We start from the raw sequence: 24345 nt of genomic DNA, 5'->3' as shown, positions 1-24345 counted from the left end.
AGAGTTTTTTAGTTGTTTTTGGTATAGAAGATAATGGGTAATCACATCTGTTAACAGAATTTAAATATAAATAATTTGCTCATTTCCTACAGTAGCACTTCAGTTATAAGAATTACTCACCTCTATTCAAGTAACATTGAAAAAGTCAATCAAAATTCTGTAATGCCTTGTGGAACACCTATGATAGTTTACTTGAACTTGATTTGACTATACTTCTCTATCTAAAACAGTGCTGGTTACACAGATCGTAGTAGTATAAATGATCATAGTGGTATAAAATTCGATTCTTAAACTAAAAATTGTTCCATGGAAATTAGACACAGTGTCTTTGTTGATATCACGAGATGCTAAAATTTTGGGGTAAGATTGTACATGAAAGTTGGATGGGCACTACCTTCCCCTCCTACTAGTGTCAGATAATGGATTTGGGAATGTAGATTATCAGATAACAACTCAGGACAAATATTCTCTTCTTCTGCCTTACCTCCGCCACTTCTGTTTACTGTGGAAGAGTTTGGGCAACAGTTGGCTCAGATTCCACTTTTCAGGAATAGCTCAGGAAGAGCTATGCTGTTGATAAGCTGCTAAGTGCCAATATCAATTTGACCATTATGAATGTGACACAACATGTTATTCAACATGTCTTATATCAACTTCCTTCAAGGTCCCCATTGGTAATAACTGCAAATCCTTGGTTTTATACTTTCCCTTCTGCTACACTAATTTCTGTGACAAAAATAGTTCCACATGATTTATATTATGGCAACAATATTGTGAAAGTAAGAATATATCTTTTCCAAGACTTAATTTCTTGAAATCAAATCTTTCTTAGAAGTAAAAAGAAATGTATACTGTCTATTAAGAGTTGTAGGTAGTTGGTTTACCCTAATGAGTGACTCTTTATGAGAAAGAAAGGATTACTAGTCAGTAGACATTTCCTAACAATATCTGAACCCATTTCTAAAATTTGTATTTAAATTAATAAATCAAGGTCAGTCTTTTGGGTCATCTTTAACTGTAGTTCACCAGTATGCATAAAATTTGGAATATACAAGTTTAGCCTTTAAACCCATTAACTTCAGCCTTAAAAAGAACCTCTAAAAAGACAAGTTTGCCTTAGAATTAATGCTATTAATCTACAGCCTCTGAGGGAAGAAAGTTTCACAAAGAAAGATTGTCTCAATCATACTAGAATCTGGGAGGTTAAGGGAGGTAGGGAGAGTTGCCAAGAAAACAATAAGGGACATATGGGAATACCATTTTGTTTCTTTGAGGAAGCTCAAGGGAGCCAGGAAAACAGGAGCCTAACATTAGCAGTTTAACTGAATGGTGGACTCCAAAGCATATGCACAGCTGCCAGCCCTGCTCCCTGAAGATCCCAGAAAGAAGGCGCTTGATGACAGCACTGGAAAAGTTTTTGGGAAGCCTGGCATCTGTGGTCCATAATGCCTACAGCCTTGAGCCTGGCAAAGCTGTGGCTATAGATAGATCTAAATGGATTCATGAAAAACCAGGCTCCTGGTAGGAAGGAGATGAGGCATCTGATGCTGCTTGTATTACATGTAATTTAAGTTGAGCCTTTTATGAAAATAATAACAATGGATCCACTATGAAGGTTTTGTTGTGAGGGAGGAAGTCATCAGGATGTGGATCTTGGTAAGGCAATAATAACCCCCTGAAAGCAATTTGTTTAGTTTATCAATCAGTGGTTTCATTTGATACAAGGTCCAACAATTCAATTGGCTGAGTTTTTTGAAATATGGCTGTTTTTTGGACCATAATGACCAAAAGAGAAAAAAAAAATCAGGTTTTTTTTTTTTTTTTTTTTTTTTTTTCATGCAAACGGAGCCTCAGTATGAAAATCTTCAGAAAAACAGGAATGAGGGCAAAGGAGTTTTTGCTTTTGCTTTTTTTTTTAAAGAAACCAGAAATCATTTTTTAAAGAAAAATAATCACAGCCTTATTTAAATGCAATATTACAAAATAATAGTAACGACCAAGACCTGAGCATAGATTATGCTGGAGGAGAAGGATTATACCAATGAAGGTCCCATAGTAAGATCTCTTTTGTCATTTTACTCATATCTAACTACAGTACATTTATAGTCATGGTGGTATTTATTTATATTACTCTATGGTGGTAGTAATATTTTTGATACCATACCATGCATACAAATATTTTAAATTGGATTTAGGACATTTGAAAAATTTTTAAAGTAACTATAAGGTTATTTGTGTAGATAATTTTAACTTTGGCCATATTGCTATTATTCTGATTATAGATTTTCTTTTTGCATTAAATTCTGATTGTCCATGACTGTGACCTACAAGGAGAATAGCTAACAAGTAAATATGATCAATTTAGTTACAACTAGGCAGTTAAATAAAATTTTCAACCAAAGAAACTATGAATAATTAATATACATACTAGCATCATTCAAAAAGAACATCAAGTGACCTGACTAGACTTCATTTTTATAGCAAATTCATGTGCGTATGTATGCAGTAAATTTACTGCTATATAAAATTACAAAAGTGTAAAATACTTATGTTCTCTGAGTATGTATGAGATGTGCAGTTTGGACATTAGTATCAAAAAAAGCAAAACAATGTCTTTTGCAGAGGTTGAAACAAAAAAGCAAGGACCATCTGCAATATACATAAACCAGCAGGTATCAAATTTAACACTATCAAAGACCAAAAACAAACATAAATTACTTGGAACACATTTTCCATTTGATATTATTTGTTTGTTCGATATTTTAAATAGTGAGGACCAAAAAAAAAAAAAAAATCCTTGTAAGCATGTGCCAGATTTGAGATTAGAATTTATTTCAGGAAGCATTCTTACTCATCTAAGTTTTTTTTTTTAAAAAAATATCATTAAGACTTTGAGTACAAGTGTAAAGTAGGTGTCAGTGACTGAGAAGAGGTCAGCAAGATTTAGAGGGGAAGCAGACACAGAGTCTTAAGTAAGATACAGCAAACTTTAGTCAGTATGAGCTAAACCACAGACGAGTAATGAAATCTGGACAGTTCAAAACCAAGCATTAGATGAAGAGGTTGGATATAAGCATATCCAATTACCATGGAGCAGGCAGTTAAAACTACAAACTAGGAATTGAAATATTAGCCATCAGAAAAGCAGATGGGTAGGATAAAAACCTAGTAGGAATGGTTGTTGCAGTGGAGCACACCAGGCAGGCCAAATAGGTAACAGGTCTTCAGCAAACAATCTGCGCAACAGGCAGACTTGCTTTTTACTTCACCCAAGATCTGTTAAATGTTTCCCTATTTGTTGCTTTTCAGTGGTGTGAAAGTCAGCACAGAAGCTGACTTTCAGGTTTTCAAAAAGCATTCAGGCACCTAATACAAGAGGAAGTAAGAGGCTGAGAGCAAGCAGTTCCCCACAAGATTGACATGTAAGTGCCAAGATTTCTCCCTTCCTCTGATGTTGAGGCAGCCATTCCACACTACATACGCAGGCACTATATGAGGAACATATTTGATTTTTCCTTCTTTTAAGTTGAAGAATCAAATAGAAAAACAATTTAATAGGCTTCCATTCTAATCACTTATATTTGTCCTTTATGAGTAAGAGACATAAAATTTGAAACAAGAAAGAGCCTCAGCATCCTTTCAAATATGAATTTGTTTTGAAAATTCACACCTAATTAGGAGGAAGAAGGGTGTGCAAAATCTCTAATCCTGTCAAACAAAAAAAAAATCAAAAAAGAATCACTTTTAAAAAATCATTGAAGAAGTTTGAACACAAGGTTTTTTAATCAAACTCCAAAGAAACAAACCCTTTCTAGTTTTTATTATTTTTAAACACAATGCCAAGCATATAGTCAAATGTTACAAGACATACAAAGAAGCAAATAAGAGTAATTAATGTGCAAGTGGAAAATAAGGTAATATAAACAGACCACAAGTGACTCAGAATTATCAACTACTTTGTGGTTATTATGACAGGCATGTTAAAGAGCTCCTGGGAAATGATAGGGGTAATGAAGAGAATAAAAATTTCAAAAGAGAGATGGAAGCTATAAAAAAGGACTATTTAAGAAACTTAGATATTAATAGTATAAGGTGTTAAGTGAAAATAATTTGGAAAGGATTTATAGCAGATTGATAAGAAGTGAAAACAGTAACAATGAACATAAAATAGGTCAAAAGAAATTATCCAAGCAGAGGTACAGTGAAGAAAACAAGACTGAAGATAATGAGCAGAGAGAGCATCAATGTCCAGTGAGACAGCATTAAGTAATCACATACATATACAACAGGACCCTTAGAAACCCAGGATATAGAGAATGAGCAGAAAAAAACTGTGTTTGAAGAAATATTACTTAAAAGGTCTCCAATTTTTGTCAAAAACAGCAAGCCACTGACACAGGGAAGCTCTATAAAATTCTAGCAGAACAAATACCAAGAGTCGTATGTAATTCAAAAACATCTAAAAAAGAAAGATAAAAGTGTTTTAAAGATAGCCAGAAAAGGCATTAAAGACATCAGTGAAGGAATGACAGCTGATCACTCATCATCAAAAAACAAAGAAAAAAGAAAAATAGGTAACATTGGAAAGACAAAGTGTTAAATAATTGTTGATTATAGAATTCTAAACCAAATGATAATATCATTCAAAGAAAAACATGTCCTTATAAACAAAAGATGAGAGAATTTATTGCCAACAGAACTGTAATGCAAGGAATGTGGAAGGAAATTCTTCAGATTGAAAGGAAATGATACCAGATGGAAGCCTGGGTCTGCCCAAGTGGATATCAAGCACTAAAAAGATTAAATATGTGGTCTAATATGAATATTTTAAAATTTTTATATGTCTCTCACATACACATGCACACACACAATTTCAAACTTGTTTAAAATTTTTCAGCTAATTGAAGAAAAATTTCTGCTAATTTAATGTGGAGATTCATAATATATATAAAAGTATAATACATGAGAAAATAATAAAAAGAGCAGTAGGAGATAAATGGAATTATACCATTATAAGCTTCTGTAAATGTGAAAGGGGTTAAATCATAAAAAGTGTTTTCTGACCCTAGAAGATTATACATCAATTGCAGAAAACCATTTGAAAAAAATATATCAAACACTAAATAACACACGTCTAAATTACTCAGATGTCAAAGAAGTCAAAGGGGAAATTAAAAAATATTTTGAACATAATGAAAAACTAAAATACAATATACCAACATTTATAGGATGCAACTAAAGCAATATTTAGAAGGTGGTAGCCAAGCATAGACATTTGTCAAATGACATCATATCACTGAATATAAGTACCTTCTAATTAATGTAACTTATACCATAATTAAAAAGTAAATTCATTATCTAATTCTCAAAAATTTCAAAGGATTACTAAACTGTTTTCTGCCATATACTATTAATAACGTTAAAGAATTGAATTCTGGGTAACTGGTTGTGGTAAAAGTGTGGTCTCCCAAAGATGCCCATATCCTAATCCCTGGAATCTATAAAAATGTTACTTTAAAGAACAGAGGAGTCTTTGCAGATGTGATCAAGATTAGAGATGAGATGGAAGGATTATCCTGCATTATCCAAGTAGGCTCAATAAAATCACATGCTAGCTTGCTGTTTCTTTTTGTGCCATCACCTCTCCATTTTCCACTCCTTTGGTCCCTGGCAACCATCATCCTACTGTTTATTTGTATGAGTTTGGCTATTTTATATCCCATATATAAGTGAGATTATATAGTACTTTTTCTTTCTGCATCTTTACCTTCACTGAAGATAATTTCCTCAGGTTCATCTATGTTGTCACACATGGTAGGGTTTCCTTCTATTTTTTTTAAGGCTAAACGATATTCCTGTGTGTGTGTGTGTGTGTGTGTGTGTGTGTGTGTGTGTGTGTCCACAAATCCTTTTTTTCCATATTTTTATTGGTGCACTATAATTGTTCATAATGGTGGGATTTATTGTTACATGTTCACACATGCACAGAATATAACAATAAACTTTGGCTAATATCAGGCCCCAGTATTTGCCCTTTCCCTCTCATCCTCCTTGCCTACGGTCCCTTTCCTCTGCTCTATTGATCCCCTTTCAATTTTCATGAGATTACAACTCCTACCCTGATCCACTTTTTTTTCTCTCTGCTTCCGCATATTAGAGAAAACACAATCCGTGACTTTATGAGGTTAGCTTATTTTGTTTAATAGAATGTTCTCACATTCCATCCATTTTTCTGCACATGACATAGTTTTATTCTTCTTTATGGCTGAATAAAACTTCAATGTGCCTATATACTGCATTTCTTCATTCATTTATTGATGAACACACATTGATGAAATACATAGTTGGTTTCATAGTTAGACTATTGTGAATTGTGTATGCATGTATCACTATAGTTTATGCTGACTTTAATTTTGGAGGATAAAAACCAAGGAGTGGTATAGCTGGGTCATATGGTAGTTCCATTTCTAGTCTTTTGAGGAAACTCCATTAATGATTTCCATAGTTGTACTATGAAACAACAGTGTGAAAGTGTAAAAGTGTTCCTTTTTCTCCACATTATCTCCAGTATTTATTATTGTTTTTATTCTCAATGGCTGCTCTTCTAACTGGGGTGAGATTAAATCTCAGTATAGTTTTGATTTGCATTTCCCTAATTGCTACTGATGTTGAATATTTTTTCATATATTTGTTGGACATTTGTATTTCTTCTTTTGAGAAGTGTCTGTTAAGTTCATTTGCCCATTTATTTATTGGGTTTTGTTTTTAGTGTTTAAGTTTTTAATTCTTTATTAATATTCTAGATATTAATTCTCCATCAGAAGAGTAGGTAGTAAAGATTTTCTCCCACTTTGCAGGTTCTCTCTTTACATTCTTTTTTCTTTTCTTTTCTTTTTTTTTTTTTTTTTTTTTTTGTGGTGTTGGGGACTGAATCCAGGGCCTTGGGCACGCAAGGTGAGCACTCTACCAACTGAGCTGTATCTCCAGCCCTCTTCACATTCTTAATTGTTTCCTTTGCTGTGCAGAGGCTTTTTAATTAATTGCCATTCCATTTATTAATTTTTGGTATTATTTCTTGAGTGTTAGGACTCCTACTGAGAAAGTCATTGCTTTTTACCTATATGTTAGAATGTTGACTATGTTTTCTTCTAGGAGTTGCCTAATTCCTAGGTAGGTCTTTGATCCATTTTGAGTTGACTTTTGTGTAGGGTGAAAGATAAGGATCCAGTCTTATTCTTCTAAATATGAACATCCAGTTTTCCTGGCACCATTTATTATAAAGGATATCTTTTCTCCAATGTATGTTTTGCGTTACCAGAAATTCTTTATCCATTCATCTGTCTACAGACATCTAGGTTGTTTCTGTATCTTGGCTATTGTGAATATGACAGCACAGATAACTGTTTGAGATCCTGATATCAATGCCTTTGAATAAATGTCCAGAGGTGAGATTGCTGGGCCATATGGAAGTTCTATTTTTAAGTTTGGAGGAACATCCCTTCTGTTTTCTATTGTGGCTATAACAATTTACATTCCTACCTACAATGCATCACAGTTCCCTTCTCCTTTTCTCTTCTTACTCACCAAAATTTGTCTTTTTCTTTTAAATAACAGCCCTCTTAACAGATAGAAAATAATATTTCATTGTAGTTTTGACTTGCAGATCCTTGACAATTAGTGACATTGAGTTTCTTTGCATATATCTATTGATCATTTCTGTGTCTTCGTTTGAGAAGTATTTAAGATGTTTATTCAAGTCCTTTTGTCCATTTTTCATCATGTTATTATTATTACTACTATTATTATCTTGCTATTGAGTTGTATGAGTTCTTTATATATTTTGAATATTAACTCCTTTCCAAATACATGCCCTGCAAATATTTTTCCATTTCACAGATTTCCCCTTCATTTTAGTAATTTTATCTTTCTTTTATTTTGATATATCCCATGTGCCAACTTTCACTTTTATTTTTTTTTTTTTTTGCCTTGCTTTAGTGCCATATCCAAAAAATCACTGCCAATACCCATGTCGAGGAGGTTTTTCCTTGATTTCTTCAAAGAAATTTTATTATTTCAGGTCTCACATATAGAGCTTTAATCAACTGAGTTCATTTTTATGTATGGTATAAGAAAAGGGTCCATTTTCATTCTCTTATATGTGGGTAGCCAGTTTTCTCAGCACCATATTTAAAGAAAGTTACCTTCCCAATTTTGGGTTCTTGGTATTCTTTTTGAAAATTAGCCATATAATCATTAGTTTACTGCTGGGCTCTACATTCTTTTCCATTTTTCTATGTGTCTGTTTTTATTCCAGAACCATACTCTTTTGATTACTATAGCTTTATAAGATAGTTTGAAATTAGGAAATGTCATGCCTCCAGCCTTCTTCCTATTGCTTAAGATTATTTTGACTATTTAGGATCACTAATGTTCTATATAAATTTTAAGGAATTTTTTTTCCTATTTGTGTGAATGCCATTGGAACTTTAATAGAGATTACATTAAATCTATACATTGTTCAGGATTGCATGGACAGTTCAATAGTATTATTTTTTCCAATCCATGAACATGGACTATCTTTCCACTTATTTGTGGATCCTTCAATTTCTTTCATTAGTGTTTTATAGTTTTAAATCTATAGATCTTTTACCTTTTTAGTTATATTTATTCCTAAGTGTTTTATTCTTTTTGCTAATATTACAAATTGGATTTGTTTTCTTAACTTCTTTTGCAGATAGTTCATTGTTAGTGTACAGTAATGCAACTGATTTTTCTATGTTGAAATTCTGTCCTGAAAATTTACTAAGTTATTTAAATTAGCTATAACATCTTTTTGTTAATTATTTAGACTTTTCTACATTTAGTATTTTTTGATCCTAATTGCTCTGGCTAGGATTTCCAGTGCTATGCTGAAAATAAGTGACAAGAGCAAGCGTCCTTGTTTTGGTCCTCATCTTATAGAATATAACATCCAAACAGAAAAATTAGTAAAAAACACTGGAATTGACTAACAATATAGATAAAATGAAGCTTGTAGGCATATATATATATAAGATTGAAATTATATAAAGTATCTTTTCTAACCACAAACTAAAAGTCAGAAACAGGAGGAAAATTAGAAAATTCACAAATATGTAGAACTTAACACATTCTGAACAACGAAAGGCAGTCAAGGAAAACATAGAAAGGGAAATTTTAAAAAATCTTAAATTAAAACAAAAACAACCAGAAAACTTACGGGATTAGCTGGGCACAGTGGCATATGCCTATAATTCCAGTGGCTCAGAAGGCTAAGTCAGGAGGATCATGAGTTCAAGGTCAGCCTCAGCAATATAGTGAGCCCTAAGCAACTCAGTGAGATTTTGCCTCTAAAGAAAAATACATATACAATACAAAAAATTTGCCTGGAGATGTAGCTTGTTGATTAAGTGGCCCTGAATTCCCTGTACCAAAAAAAAAAAAAAAAAAAAAAAAAAAAGAAAAGAAAAGAAAAAAAAAACTATTTATGGGATACAGCAAAATTTGCTATAAATGTCTACATTAAGAAAAAAGAAAGATCTCAAACCACATAATTTTACACCTCCTGAAACTAGAAAAAGAACATACTAAGACAAAATTTAGCAGAAGGAAGAAGATAGTAAGAATTAAAATAGAAAGAAATAAAATACAAGCTAGAATTGGGAAGGGTTAACAAAATTAAGAGTTGGCTTTTTGAAACAATAAACAAAAATGCAAGCCATTAGCTCAACAAATTTAAAAAGAATGAAAGAGACAGGGCTCAAATAAATAAAAATATTAAAGATGAAATTTACAAGTGATACCACAGATATACAAATGGTTGCAAGAGATTGCTATGAATAATCACATGCCACAAATTGTAAATCCTAAAGGAAAAGAGTAAATTGATAAAAACACAAGCTACCAAGACTGAATCATGAAGATATAGGAAACAGAGCAATAACAAGTAAGAATATAGAGTCAGTAGTTAAAAAATCTCCCAAAAAGGAAAAGTCCAGGGCCAGACAGTTTCCCTTTTAAATAATAAATGCCAATCCTTCTCACATTCCTCCAAAAATTGAAGAGAAAGTAAATTCAAATTCATGTCCAAATTAGTTTTGTAAGGCCAAGATTTTGCTGATTCCAAACCCAGACCAGAACACTATAAGTAAAGAAATTTATAAGCAACTATCCCTGATGAATGTAGTCAAAAAATATTACCAAACCAATTTTAACAACATATTAATATGATTAGATACCATGATCAAATGGGATTTATCGCTGAGATGCAAGGATGTTTCAATATATGCAAATCAATATACATGATATACCATATTAATGGAATAAAGAATAAAAGTCATATGAGCATCTCAATATATGCCAAAAGGTATTTGACAAAATTCAACATCTTTTCATAATAAAATCTCAACCACTTAGTTATAGAAGAAATGTATCACAACATCATAAAGACTAAGACAATCCCACAGCTAACATCATACTGACATTCATTTTTTAAATCAAAGAACGTCTCCTAGGTATGGCAAGATATAGATGGAATGGCAAAAAGGTCTGAAAGATGACTGCTTGATGCCCTCTTGTAGGATCTGAGATTCAAGGGATTATTTGCCAAGAATAATGAGACATCTCTAGGTACTATGGGCAATCCCCAGTTGACAGCTAGCAAAAAAAAAAAAAAAAAAAAAAAAAGAAAAGAAAGAAAGAAAAAGAAAAAGAAAGAAAGAAAAAAGTATTCTTCAGTCCTTTGAATACATGGAAATAAATTCTGACAACACCTGAGTAAGCAAGAAACTAGCTCTCTACCACCTCCAGGAAGAAACAGCCTAGCTAACTCTGGGTTTTAGTCCAGTGGGGCATATACAATTCCTCTGAACTCTAAGACTGAATATACAGGTTGAATATCCCTTGTCCAAAATGCTTGGGTTCCAAAGTCTTTCCAATATTAGAGGTTTTTTTTGTTTTTTGTTTTTTTTAATATTTGCACAGATTTTACTTGATGAGCATTACTGATTGAAAATCCCAAATCCAAAATGCTCCAAAATCCAGAACATCATGAAAGTGTCATGTTTGCACCCCATAAAATTCAGATTTTTGAACGATTTAGATTTAGTATTTTGGGATCAGAGAAGCTCAACCCCTAAGAAGTTTGCATTGTTTTAAGTTTACCACTAAGTTTGTGGTAATGTGTGACAGCAGTAATAAGCAATACATTACTATGTCAAATGGGCTGAATTAGAAGGGTATAGAAATCAAACAGCATTATTTTTATCCCAGCACTAACATTTCTCTGGACTTTTTCTGGCATATTCTACAGCTTTTCAGATCACTTCTGGTTTTAACAGTCTCATCTTTAGATATTAAAAATCCACTTCAGACAAATTGAAAATTTGGGCGTCACATCTACAGCGTGTCCCCACTGTTGAGTTGACCTACAAAATCAGGAGCCAGCCCTGAACAAATGCGATTTTCTCTCTGCATTGGGAAGAGGAGATTATCTAATTGGTCATTTCTATTTTTTCCCATCTTGTTTCACTTCCTTCATGCTTAATTTCTGAATCCTGTGGCTCTGGAGAGTGCAAAGAAGAAAAACAAAGACTTTGGATTGGCAGTGCAATTTGGAGTTCTCCTTGTGTTCTTCAAACGTCTTCAGCTGCAGCAGGCATTCAGACCCTGGCCCTTTTACAATGGGAACATTAACAGATTCACTGCCAGTGGCTTCCAATCTGCGAAGTTCACTGATGTGGATCGTGCAGTAGTTGGTTGAACTTGTAAGCTCTCATTGACTCTTTCCTGTTCCTCCATTCTCATTTATTAGGGACTTTTGCCTGGAAAGACGGACCTCTATCGTGAGATCTTTTCAAAATGAGTCAAATCTTGCTACCATCCAGAGTCTGCTGACCCATAAGCAGGGGAAAATATCTTTGCCTACCCACAGTGTCAGTGTCCATGCGACTCTTCTCCCCTTCCTCCTGCATCTGCCTGCTGCACGCTTTAAGCAGTTCTCCAACTGCACTTCTCAGGTGACAAACACAGGCATCCTCTGACTTCACACAGCTCCAGAACTCCTGACACACGTAGGCCCCCTAGTGAACTCCTTCATGCCCTGCCTTGATAGTGCATTTCTGTAGCTCAGCATGATCAAACTAATGACTGAAAAGCCACTCCTAGCATTTACAGACATGAGTGATTTCCTTGGACTCCTTCCCCATCTCTTGCACATTTGGCTTAGGTGGGAGGAAAACACAGGAAGGGAACTGAGCAGAATAGCCAGAATACTTAACTTCCCTTTAAAGACTCTTCCATCAATCACAGCTCTGTTCTTTTGTCTTTTGTTACATGAACTGGACTAGGTAAGATAATTCCAAGTCTATTTGGCTACATTTTGATCAATTAGTTGAAGAGCTGTCTAGCAAATGGAGTTAACATCCATTACCTTCATCTTAGGAACTTAGTCAAAACTGGAGTAAACACAAATATTTCATACTTTGTTGAACCATTTAGGATTAACAACAATATGGCAATTTAACAAAAGACAAATTGGTGGTGAAGTGGTGATACAGCTTTCTCATCCACAATCTGTACTCGATGTGTGGTATTATCCAAGCTATTAGAAACAGACTCTTAGGTTTTAATGTTATTTACATGTGCATAATGGAGAGCACACTGTATTGGAGTGTCTGTAAAGTGCATGCATCCTTATCTGGCCCTTCACTAACGATGCACTCCTGGATCGTCTATAGATTACTCCCCTCATTAAACATGTAAAACTTTGTTCCACCCTATGAGAGAGAGTCTCTATTTGCTTTTTCCCCTGTATGGAATATTCTTTTCCCATAATCTCTGCATTATTCTTCCCTTTCTTCAGGTCAAACGTCTCCCTGTCAGTAAGGCCTTCCTGAGATGATATGCTAACTGACTAAACCACTCCCTCAGTCTTCATCTAACTCTCATGCTTTATGTTTTGTCCGTATCACACATTTTCAACATGAATTTGTTTCAGATATGTGTATTATCTCTTTATCATTGCTCTCCTTAAGGGCACCTAATTTCCCTCTCTTGGTCACCATGGTATTGTCAGTATTCATAGCAGATCCTGGAACAAAATAGGTGCTCAATAAATTGTTTTATAATTGAAAAAGTAATTATTGAAATAAAGAAGGTTACTTTCAGTCTGAAGCAGGTGAAATGTCACAATGTATGTTACATTAAATATACTTTAAATTTTGGTTTGCTAATGTGTATTATAAACAACACAATTCATCAGATACATGCTAAGCAAAATACAGAATGTCAAAGTCAAAAAAATGGCCTGAAGATCTATTAGAAAGACAGAAAATCTAAAAAAAATGATCATTAGAATACCAGTTGAATTTTCCTCATTAAAATCAGAAGCCAAAAAAACAGAGAAACTTCAAAGTGATGAGAGAAAATGACAACCTTTAACTGAGTACTTACCAAATTATTTTTCAAGAACAAGGGCAAAAAGACATCATAGATAAATAAAAATCTGAGAAACCATCACTAAAGAAACTTATAAAAAATGTGCTAGAAGAGAAATAGAATCCCAGAATGGAGAATTTAGATACAAAGATATGTGATGAATAAGGAAAATTGAAAACATACAGGCAAGTATAGACATTGATGAAGTAAAATAATGTCTCATTAGTGAGGTTATTAAAAAAACAAATATATAATAACATGTAAGTTAAGATATGACTATTAGCTTTAAAACATTCTAAAATTCATTAATGGGGAGCAAAAGATATTGATAAAGTTTTAGCTTAAAGGCTAAAGACTAAAGCAAAGACTAAATTTCAAAAAGTCATTATTAAAATAATATAAATAATGTGTATATATTCCCCCAAAGCTAGAATAAATTAGAACAAGGAAAACAAAACAAAAAATAATCATCTGAAAACAAAGCAAGGGGTGGGTAAAGGAAAAGAGACAAACAGTGGAACAAAGAGGAAAAACAGCAAGATGATCAAAATACATCTAAGCATATTAGAAATCATGAGAAATATAAATAAATTGAACTCAATTAAAATACAGAGCCACATTAGAAAACAAATCCAGTCATGTACTATTTTCAAGAGATAGATATACTTCATAAAAAGAAAATTTGAAAATAAAGAAATGGTAAATGATAAGCCAGGCAAATACTTAAAAAGAAAAAAAGTTGGTTCTGATATATTAATATTATACAAATACTGAGGACAAAAATTTATTCAAAATAATTGTTAAATATTGATAAAATGTTTTAAAGAAAATAAAAATTTTTCCACACTTAGTACCAGTTTTGAAATATCTAATGCAAAATTAACAGTTCTGTAGGGTTAAACAAAAAGTCTGTCATGATGTTTGGAAACTCTAAAATAATTGTTTAAAGCATTCATCATAGAATCCTGCAAGGATCATGTGACAAAATATGGAATAGTGAACAAAATAATTAAAAGCTTGTGCTAATTGACATATAAAAGTCTTTACACACAAGAACATATGAATACAAATTCTACGTAGTCCACAAAGAATATTTCACAAATAGCAGGAACTGCAGGCAAGAAAATGGGTCTCACAACCTTCTAAGAACTAGAATGACACACACCAAATTCCATGAATGTCTTAAGTTTAAGTCAATAACGATAACCATAACTAAAATAGATTCTGCACTAATGGTACAGAAAAATAAAAATGACATACTTTTAAGTGAAACTCTACTGAACAAATTTTTGCTATAATTCATGTATTGAAAAAGATTAAAAGTTGAAATATAATGAGTTGAAGAAATGACTTAGAATATTATTGAAATAAATATTCAAGATGTCCCCCTTTCAAATAAAAAAGGAAATAATAAAAAATAGAAGAAAGTCACAAAATATAAACTATGCCTATAAAGGACAAAAGTTTGTTCCATGAGAATTATAAACCTCTGACCAAAGTGATCAAGGAAAACAGAAATAAACACCAGAAGAATGAAAGAGATATACTTAAAAAGCTTCTGCAAACAGTGAAGTATTAAAAGAGGACGTTGCAAGCAAATTCATGTCAACAATTTTGAAAATTTAGCTCCAATGTGCAAATATCTAGAAAAACCTAACTTAATAAATTGACTCAAAAGAAAAAGAAATTCTGAATAGTTCTTTAATCACGAAAGTAATTGAATCAGTGGTTAAAAATCTTCCCTAGCAACAAGGCTATACAGCTTTAGAATCAAGTTCTATCAAATACTGCCCAATTTTATCCTAATTATTATTCTGGAATACAGAAAAATAGAGATAATCCCAAAATTGTTTCATGAAGTCTCAAAGAATTAAATACCAATTTCAGTAAAGAACATGTATGCAAATCTTAACCAAAATTCTCCAAGTCATGTATGAAAAGAATGTTAAATCATAACCAACATAGGTTTATCTCAAGAACATAATTTTTAATATTAAAAAAATTAATCAATATAGCTATCATAGTAATAAACACAAATCATATATCCCCAATAGCTATAGAATAAAACATTTTATACAATGCAAAATCCATTTGTCATGAAAACAGAAATTCTTATAAAAATTGGAATACTAGGGAATTTCCTTCACAAAATATATTACGTGCTCAGAAACAAATAGATTTAATATTCTAAAGATGTTATTTTTCCTTCAACTCCTCTATAAATTCAATGCAAAAAAAAATCATGGAATGTTTCATGTAAAATGACAAAATGAGTCTAGACTGTGAATACAAGAGCAAAGACAAAGTTCATATTGAAGAGGAAGAGGAAGAAGGAGGAGGGGGAGGGAGGAGGAAGAGGAGGAGGAAGAAAACTGTGTCACATCAAATAGTCAAGGTCTTATAAAGTTGAGATAATAAGCAGTAGGTGTTACTAGCTCAAAGATGGGCAAATAGACCAATGGATTAAAATAGACATCCTAAAAACAGACCCAACCTTATAAGGAAATTGGGTAATGTGACAACATACCATTATACATCAGTAGGGAAATAATAGCTTTTTAATGAAAGGGTGGCTGAGAGAAAGGATTATCCAATATAAAAACAAGAAAATGGTGCAGGATGAAGAGGAGAAATTGCATCCATATCTCAGCAAAAACAAAAATGTAATTCCAAATAAATAAATTCAAGGCTAACTGTAAAAACTGTGACTTCAAAACAGAAAATATAGAATATTTTTATGACCTCAAGATTGGAATGAAAATCTAAAGCAAGAGAGCAAGAAAATCTATAACTGAATAACAACGAAAAAGACAGAGAATGTCTTCTTGGAATACATAATTTTAAACAGTTAAACATAACCCCCAAACTGAGAAGACATGTACTACACTTAAATGTAATACAGTACCAGTATTCACAATACCTTTAAAATTTTCTAAACATTAATTTGAAATGTAAAACTGAGTAAAAGACATAAAAAACGTTTAATATTAGAAACAACCTGAGTGGAAAACAATGCTTAATCAGTAGCCTAGTAAATACAAATTTAAAACATTTTAAGATAGTTTTTACGCCCACAAGATTGGCAAACATTTAAAAATTTTAAAATGCCAAATATAGACAAGAATGAAGAGTAGTGGGAAGTCCTTTGTGCTGGAGGTAGGAGTAAAAATTGGCACAAATCACTTTGGAATTTATTCTCCACATATTGTCTTTTCATTGTTGTTATTCCTCTATTTTTCTGTGTCTGCATTTTTTTGAGTTAGACATTCTTCAGTGTACTGTTTTAGTTTCCTTGTTCATCCTTTCTGCTTTCTTTTGTTCTTGCTTGCTTGCTTATTATTTTCTTAGTGGTTGCCATGTGGATTACAATCAACATTTTAACTTTTTAACAATCAGGCTCAGAAACCATCCTATTTTCAAAAATATCCCAAAATTTTTTCTTTGTTATTATGTAGCTCCATCTCCCATGCCTTGTCATACAAATTATATCTTTATACATAACATGTCCATAAACATAGACTTATAATTATTTCTGAGAAGAAAAAAAAATTACAAACAAAAAACACATTTATACCATAATTTGTATTTACCTGTGCTTTTTGTATTTACCTGTGTTTTTTCTTTTATTGGTGCTCTTTATCTCTTCTTGAGGATTCAAATTATTGTGCAGTGTGTACTTTCATTTCAATCCCAAGGACTTCCTGTATCATTTCTATAAAACTGGTTAACTTGCAATGAATTCTTTGTTTTGCATTCCTGGAAACATCTTAAATTTTTTTTTTTTTTTTTTTTTTTTTTTGGTCTTTTTCAGTGCTGGTGATCAAACCCAGGAACTCCTGCGTATGAGACAAGTGGTCTACCACTGAACCACATCCACAGCCCAAATTCATCTTCATTTTTGAAGGACATTTTTACTGGATCTAGAATTCCTTGGTTGATGGTCTTTTTTTTTCTTTTTTTAAACTTTGAACATGTCACCACACTGCCCTCTGGCTTTCATGGTTTCTGATGAAGTATCAGGTGTTAATCTTACTGAGGACTCTTGTAGGCAATAAGCTGCTTTTCTCTTGTTGTTTTCAAGATTTCCTAATTATCTTTGGCTTTCAACAGTTTCATTATGATGTATCTAGGAAGATCTCTTTGAGTTTATCCTACTTTGAGTTTATTGAGTTTCTGGGATATGTAGATTGACATTTTATAAATGCTATTTAGGAAATTTCTTCAAAAAACAATAGAGACCATTGTTTCTTCAAATATTCTTTTGTCTCTTTTCTTTCTCTTCTTGAGACTCCTATTTTTAATATATTGGTACATTTGATCATGTTTTATGGGTCTTTAACTCTACTAGTATTTCTTCATCCTCTTTCTGTCTCTTTTGAGATCAGATTCTCTCAATTTTGCTATCTTCAAGTTTGCTGAACTTCTTGCTGTCTGCTCATGTTTTTTAATGAGTCCCTCTATTAAATTTTTCAATTGTGTCATTATACTTACCAACATCATAATTTCTATTTGGTTCTTTTCTTTCCAGTTTCTCTTTATTAATGCTTCATTTTAGAGGTACATATTCTCACACAATCTTTTAAAAACAGTTCAATTTATTTCTTTGAAAATATTTAAAATCTCTGACCAACTTTGTCTAATACCTGAGCTACCTCAGGGATAATTATTAGCTCCTTTTATTCTTGTGTATGGTCCTTAGTTTCTTGTTTCTTTGCTTAACTCATGCTTTTTTTGTTGAAAATTGGACATTTTAAACAAATAGTATGGATTCTCATCTCTCCCATGGAATTTTTATTATTATTTGTTACTATTTTGTTTGTTGACTTTTCAGAACTATTTGTACCAGTTTGTTTTCTATGTTTTATGTGGTACTGAAGTCTGTCAGTTAGTGACTAGACAGAGATTTCTTTAAATACCCTGAACAAATAGTCCCCCAGTCTTTGCCAAAGGTGTGTGTGTGTGTGTGTGTGTGTGAGATTATATATTCTTCAATATTTAGCCAGGCCTTGGCCTCCACCCTGGTCTTTACTCCCTGTTCAAGCAGAATTCCTTTTCAGCTTGAGTTGAGGGTTCAAGGCTTTCTCAGGTCTTTCCTGAACAGGAACACTTGTCTTGAGTGTGCACATAGCTGTGTCATGCATGTGACAGTGCAGTCTAGATTCGTAGGTATTTAATGGAACTTTTCATAGTTCTTTTGCACTTCTCATTCTTAAGTTTTTCCACTGAAGTTGTTGGTTGCCTGTTATTTACCCCGCGATTATCCACTACCTCAAGCAAAGTTTATCAATTACCTTTATTTTTGTTTTCAACAAGTGCTTCTGGTAAAATGCTTTCACAATGGGTGAACCCCATGTGAGCTCAAATAAAGACAGTCTTACAAGTGAGTCTTGCAAGGAAGCACCAGACAAGACAAATAATGACAATTGTTTAGGAATGAGACTTTGAAGATGCTCCAATCCCATTATATTCCCTCTGGAGACTGCCAAATTATTGGTTTTCACAGAGAATGCAGACTGTTACTTATTAAGGTTACTGTGGTACTGGAAAGGGGAAGATGGGAACAGGGTGACTTAAACCACCACACAGTTCATTGTTCATATTAAGGTTCAGTCAGTTTGTTTTTTGAAATGCACTTACTGGGGCTGTTGTGTACCTTTCACTGATTTCCAGAATTTTGAAAAAAAATTCATCCCGACAACTTTTGCCAGTTTAGTCATTGCTTTCATGGAGGAGAGAATTGTCAGAGGTTTAGACAACCATTTATGAAGATGACATTGTGGGGAAATTATTTTGGAATTCCATGTGGCATTACTTACTGAAATGCATTATATGGCTTACGTAGGAGCCAACTGTTTTAGTTATACCATAGTAAAAGAGCAGGCATGTTAAAGAGTGTTCATGGAGCCTTGTTCAAAGACAAAAATGCAAGAAGCAACTAAAATGTCCAACAGAAGACTGAATAAACGAATTAGGATATACAAGAGAATATTTTATATCAATGAAAACAAATGAATCATAAATGTATATCCCATGTGGACAGATCTTCATAACAATTTTAAAGGGGAAAAGAAAACTGAAAAAATACATTCAAGAAAATTCCATTTTTAAAAGATGAAAAACAAGTTTAAAACTGGTAAAAAAAGAAAATGAATAATTTTTTAAAATACAATGATTAATAGCTATTTGTAGTTCAGAAAGATAGGCATAAATACTGAAGTAATATTAATAGTGTGATCAAAATTCTATTTCTTAAGTTGGATGATGGGATCATAGGTATTTATTTATTATAATGCTTTGTGTATTTAAGCAGTAACTTTTTTTATACATACTAAACATTTTATAACACTAAAAAGAGAGCTTATAGACCATCTAAAATGGATGATTTTAATCTTATTTATCTTTATTATATTTGTGCTACCTGAACACAAAATCCTGATGGAGTGGCTGAAAGTGAACAGAGGATTATGATATTTAGAGACTTCTGAGTTATCAACCTGTAAGCAGGGTCTGAAAATGTCACTTGATGTTTTTAGCCAGTATTCTGTTGGTGGCCTTTACTTGAAGGGAACATTGTGAGCATGTTACAGGTTACACATTAACTGCCCTACCCACAGCAGGTATCCAATGAGGAACAGGTGTTATTAGCAACATGACATCACAATTTCCACTTGAACATTAAAGAAATCTATCCATCATTCAGATAACAAGGTGTCTTGGGGTTTTGTATGTTTTGGTGAAAGGTTGTTTTGTTTTGTTTGGCAAAATGTACATAAAGATAAAGCAATTTTAACTTCTTTACACAGACTGTTTAAAAATAGCACCAAACTGAAGATTTATAATAAATCTTCATAAATATTGAACCAATTTATAAGTTGAAAAAGTGTTCACCTTTTAGAGATTATTTCTGTTCCATATGTACTTTCTAAAATGTCCTTTAAAACACACACACACAAAAACAACTATTTTAAGATATCTATTCTTCCAATATACAGAAAAATTCAGCATTTTCAGAATATATGTGCTCGTGGATACCAGAATTTGAGAAACAGCTAAATAAGGCATCTGTAGATTTGAGGAATTTGTGTGTTAATAAATTGTAAAAACATAGAAACCTTGAAAGTTCCCATAATTTCCACTGAATTCCATTGAGCATTTCCATTCTGTGCCAGAAGTATACTGATTTACTGCTCTCGTTTGCTGCAGTACGTTATATTTAAGTGTCAACATGAAACCCACCCCCATTGCCTGGCTCATTCTTCTAATTCTTTAGTACCCCCAGGTGAAGAAAGAATAGACTCTGTCAGACATGGGGAGGGTGGTCATGTCAAGTCCAGCATCAAGCAAAGGTTCAAAGTAATCATATTTGTCATTTCCCCTGTTTTTGTGAACATTCCTAATCTTCTAGGGTACATCCTGTGCAAGTTCAGTGACCTCACTCTAGCTATCCTTCATCTCTCAAGACAGCACTCCACCCAGGCCCACCCTATTTGAAATAAGGCTCTTAATTCTTTTCAATTTCCCCCCAAAAATTAATATAGTCTCAAAAGAAGCACTATTATAATATGGCAATGCTATTTCATTACAGTACTGATTGACAGGAAGAACTGGGTAGAACATATGAGAACTGAATGTAGATGCAGAAAATGAAAAACAAAGTGCTTGTTTTTTCTTTTTACATTTCTTACCAGAGGATTACTTACCAGTGTCCTCAAATAAGCATAGCTATGTCCTTCTGAGATCTGAACGAAGTGAACCCACAGGCCATGAGTAATAGTGTACCTGGCCAGCAGGTACTCCAACCTGGGCACTGGCATCCGGGACAGGTAGACTTGAAATAACTTTTGGTTAACTAGGGGTCCCCAAACATAGTCCTCTACCTAAGTTCTGTAGGTTCTTTCCTGTGGCTCCAAATCATTTGTGATTTCTTCCCATATGGCTTCCTATAGGCCTGCCCAAACTGTCCATGAACCAGGTGTTTAGTCTTGACCCATCAGCAGAGATAACAAAGGGCCTCTGTTATGGTCCTGCTGTGTTGGAGTTTTACTTTGATCTTGACAACCAGAAAGGTAATTCAACTCAAAAATCTGGGATTTCATCAAAACATGCTGGACTTCATTTTGGGAATATACACTGTTTGATAGGTTTCAGTGTGCATAACTGAGACTCTCTGATCACTTTCATTCACAAATAGCTACAGTTAATGCCACAACTTTCAACATTATCAATTCCACTTGATGAACTGCAGAACAGGAAACTGAAGCCTAAAGAAGTTAATGATTTGTTATGATTTGTTAAAAAGGCACAGTACTTAAGAGGCACTGTGGACCAAGATTTCTTGACTCTTAAACTGGTCTTTTTTTTCCTCTTCTTATCCTTTCTCTTTTAACCAGGCTTGCTAATCCTTAACCAGAGGGAGATAAACCATTTCTACAAACCCTTCCTCTTAACATAAAGAGCCAGTGTTGGTATAGTTGGTGGTCAGCATGTCCATACTATAATTTGTTGATACTTTGTAACTGGCCATTTTAAATGCTTACCTGATAAAAAATGGAATTCAGGTTTTGTTCAGTTTTTTCATATATAAATCTATCCATTCCACACACAATGAAGCTAATGATGATTTTGATTAATGTGAATATTATGTGGGATATTCTACTTGAAAAGTTGTCTGAATTATTTCTTAAACTTCCATAAACTTAGAAAAATTAGAAAACTTGAATGCTAATATAATCAAGTGAGATTGCGCCAGCATAATCTTAGACATTATAATATTGTGTTCTGGCTATTGTCTGTCATTTGAATTCTCCTGAAAATAAGGTTCTCAAATGTTCTTTTTTAAAAATGTCAACTTATTATAGTCTATAACATTACTCACACAGGAAGAATTAGTCTCAAACTGCTACTGGGAGATAGCCAAAACTCGTCCTTGAAGCTGATTCTCTTACACTTTTTAACTTCTCATTATCAAGGTAAAACCCGGATACTAACTACCAAGTTAATGGCTCCATAAACCCCCAAGATGAGCAGTTAGTGTTCTCACACTGATCATGTCAAATTTATGGAGGCAGGTCTTTTTTTTTTTTTTTTTTTTTTTTTTAATACAGCCCACCTCTTCAGAATTTTATTTCTGCAGATTATGACTTGGGACAGATGATGCATTGTAAAGTGTGCATTCCAGCCCTACATTTTAAAACATGAGAAGAGTCAAGTGTAATTGAGTAAAAATTCATTAGACATAAAGAAAAATAATCCTAATTAGATTTTATCTTAGATTAACAAAACTCACAGTGCATGTGTGTTGGTCATAATATATTTCCCTTAGGCCCCACAATTGCTAAAAATACCTGATCAATCACCATCCAGATTGGGTTATGAAGTGTGTGAACTAGTGCATTAAAAAGCTGTGTTAGCACCAACACAGTTTATTGGGGTAACTGCATTCAAGGCACACATGGCATACCTTTAAATAGCACTGTTAAAATACCAAATAAAATGTCAACGTCTGTCAGGTCTCTGGCTTTTATAAATTGTTTAGACTGGGAAACGTTGGGGTTTAGACATTGTTCTTTTCATATGATGTAGAAAAGAAGAGACCATAAAAAGAAAAGAACAATAAAGCATAGCTCATTTTTGAAGTTCTTTCATGGAAAAACATACTCTGGATCATTACCCTCCTAATCAACAATTTCCTTCTTCCTCCCAATCCTTCCCGTCTGGTATTTACCTTTCTCCCCCCTCCTCTCTCTGGGTGGTATTCTGAGCTTATACATACTACTCAGTAATCATATTTTTTAAATCGCTTCAAAAGAGAATCCCAGGATGGCATGACAGATATGTATATACTAAGGGTATTTTTAACCTAGACCATGACTTTACTCACCATTTCTATGCTCTTAAAAACACACCAGTGTGCCCTGACCACAGAATATACTTCAAGAGAGGAAAGCCCCCAGAGCAGGTCAGTTGCTGTCACCTACAGAGGAGTTATTATCACACCTTAGTGGCCATCTCCTTGCCCTCCTCCCTCCACTTCCTTCCTTTTATTACCACACCACACTCCCCACAATTCCCAAACAACAACATCTCAGTTTCAGCTTCTTTTCTGGATTTCCCACACTTAATGCAACCCAGACCTCACCTTCAGCTCTCCTGAGGCCACTCTGGAAGCCAGCTCGATGACACAGCCAACAGCCATGCGTGCAGCACCGGACGAGTGCAGCTCGTTCCAAATGGTGTCACTGTCCACCTGAGCAAACAGCCAGCCGAGTCCGAAGAAAGAGAGAAGAAAATGAAAGAGAAGGGAGAGATGAAGGAGGGAGGGGGCGGGAGGGCAACAGAGAGAAAGCAAATCCGTGAGGAAGGGCTGGCAGGGTAACTGCCTGTGTACAATAACATTAGTCTTCCGTCTTGGCCAGCTGAGAAGGCCTTCTGGACATGGCTTTGCTTATACTTTTTCTCTACACTGACTTCTCCAATGGAAACACATTCTTGCCATGCCTCACTGCCATTCCCTGTTTAGATTTCTCATTACAAACAGCATTACATAGGCCGGATCTGGCTTAGTTACAGGCCTGGTAGAAACCAGGCCCCAGTAGTAGATAGAATAAAAACTAAGGGCACTTAGTTATACATAAAAATCGGATTTGCAAGTGCTAGAGGGGGAAAATTCAAATACCTTTCTGACTGCAGGTTTACAGGGAGCCAAAGACAATTTTTAGGTAGGTAGCAGTAGCAGTCAGTGAGTAGGAAGTAGCAACCGCAGCTCAGGTTCTCTAACTCAACGGAAGGAGTGTGTGGTCCTCACCCTTAAAACATTCACAGTAGTGCAAGGAGCATTGTGATTTTCAAAGAAGCCTAAGATTTCTAACATTTAATACAGTGGGCTGGTTT

At 33.7% G+C, this 24345-nt stretch overlaps 1 protein-coding gene across 20 annotated transcripts in view; it reads right to left on the bottom strand.

The window, feature by feature from the left end:
• HDAC9 (histone deacetylase 9) overlaps positions 1 to 24345 on the bottom strand; it is a 926898-nt gene that overhangs the window by 167080 nt on the left and 735473 nt on the right. For all 20 annotated transcript variants that reach the window (XM_079152285.1, XM_079152284.1, XM_079152283.1 and 17 more), the window contains one exon: positions 23594 to 23701. In XM_079152285.1, the coding sequence (XP_079008411.1) occupies positions 23594 to 23701 (108 nt within the window). The remainder of the gene's footprint in view (positions 1 to 23593; positions 23702 to 24345) is intronic.

Source organism: Sciurus vulgaris (genome assembly GCF_902686455.1).
Source record: "Sciurus vulgaris genome assembly, chromosome: 8".
Lineage (NCBI taxonomy): Eukaryota > Metazoa > Chordata > Mammalia > Rodentia > Sciuridae > Sciurus > Sciurus vulgaris.
The sequence above is the reverse complement of the archived record's forward strand: the minus strand, read 5'-3'. Positions and strand labels throughout refer to the sequence as shown.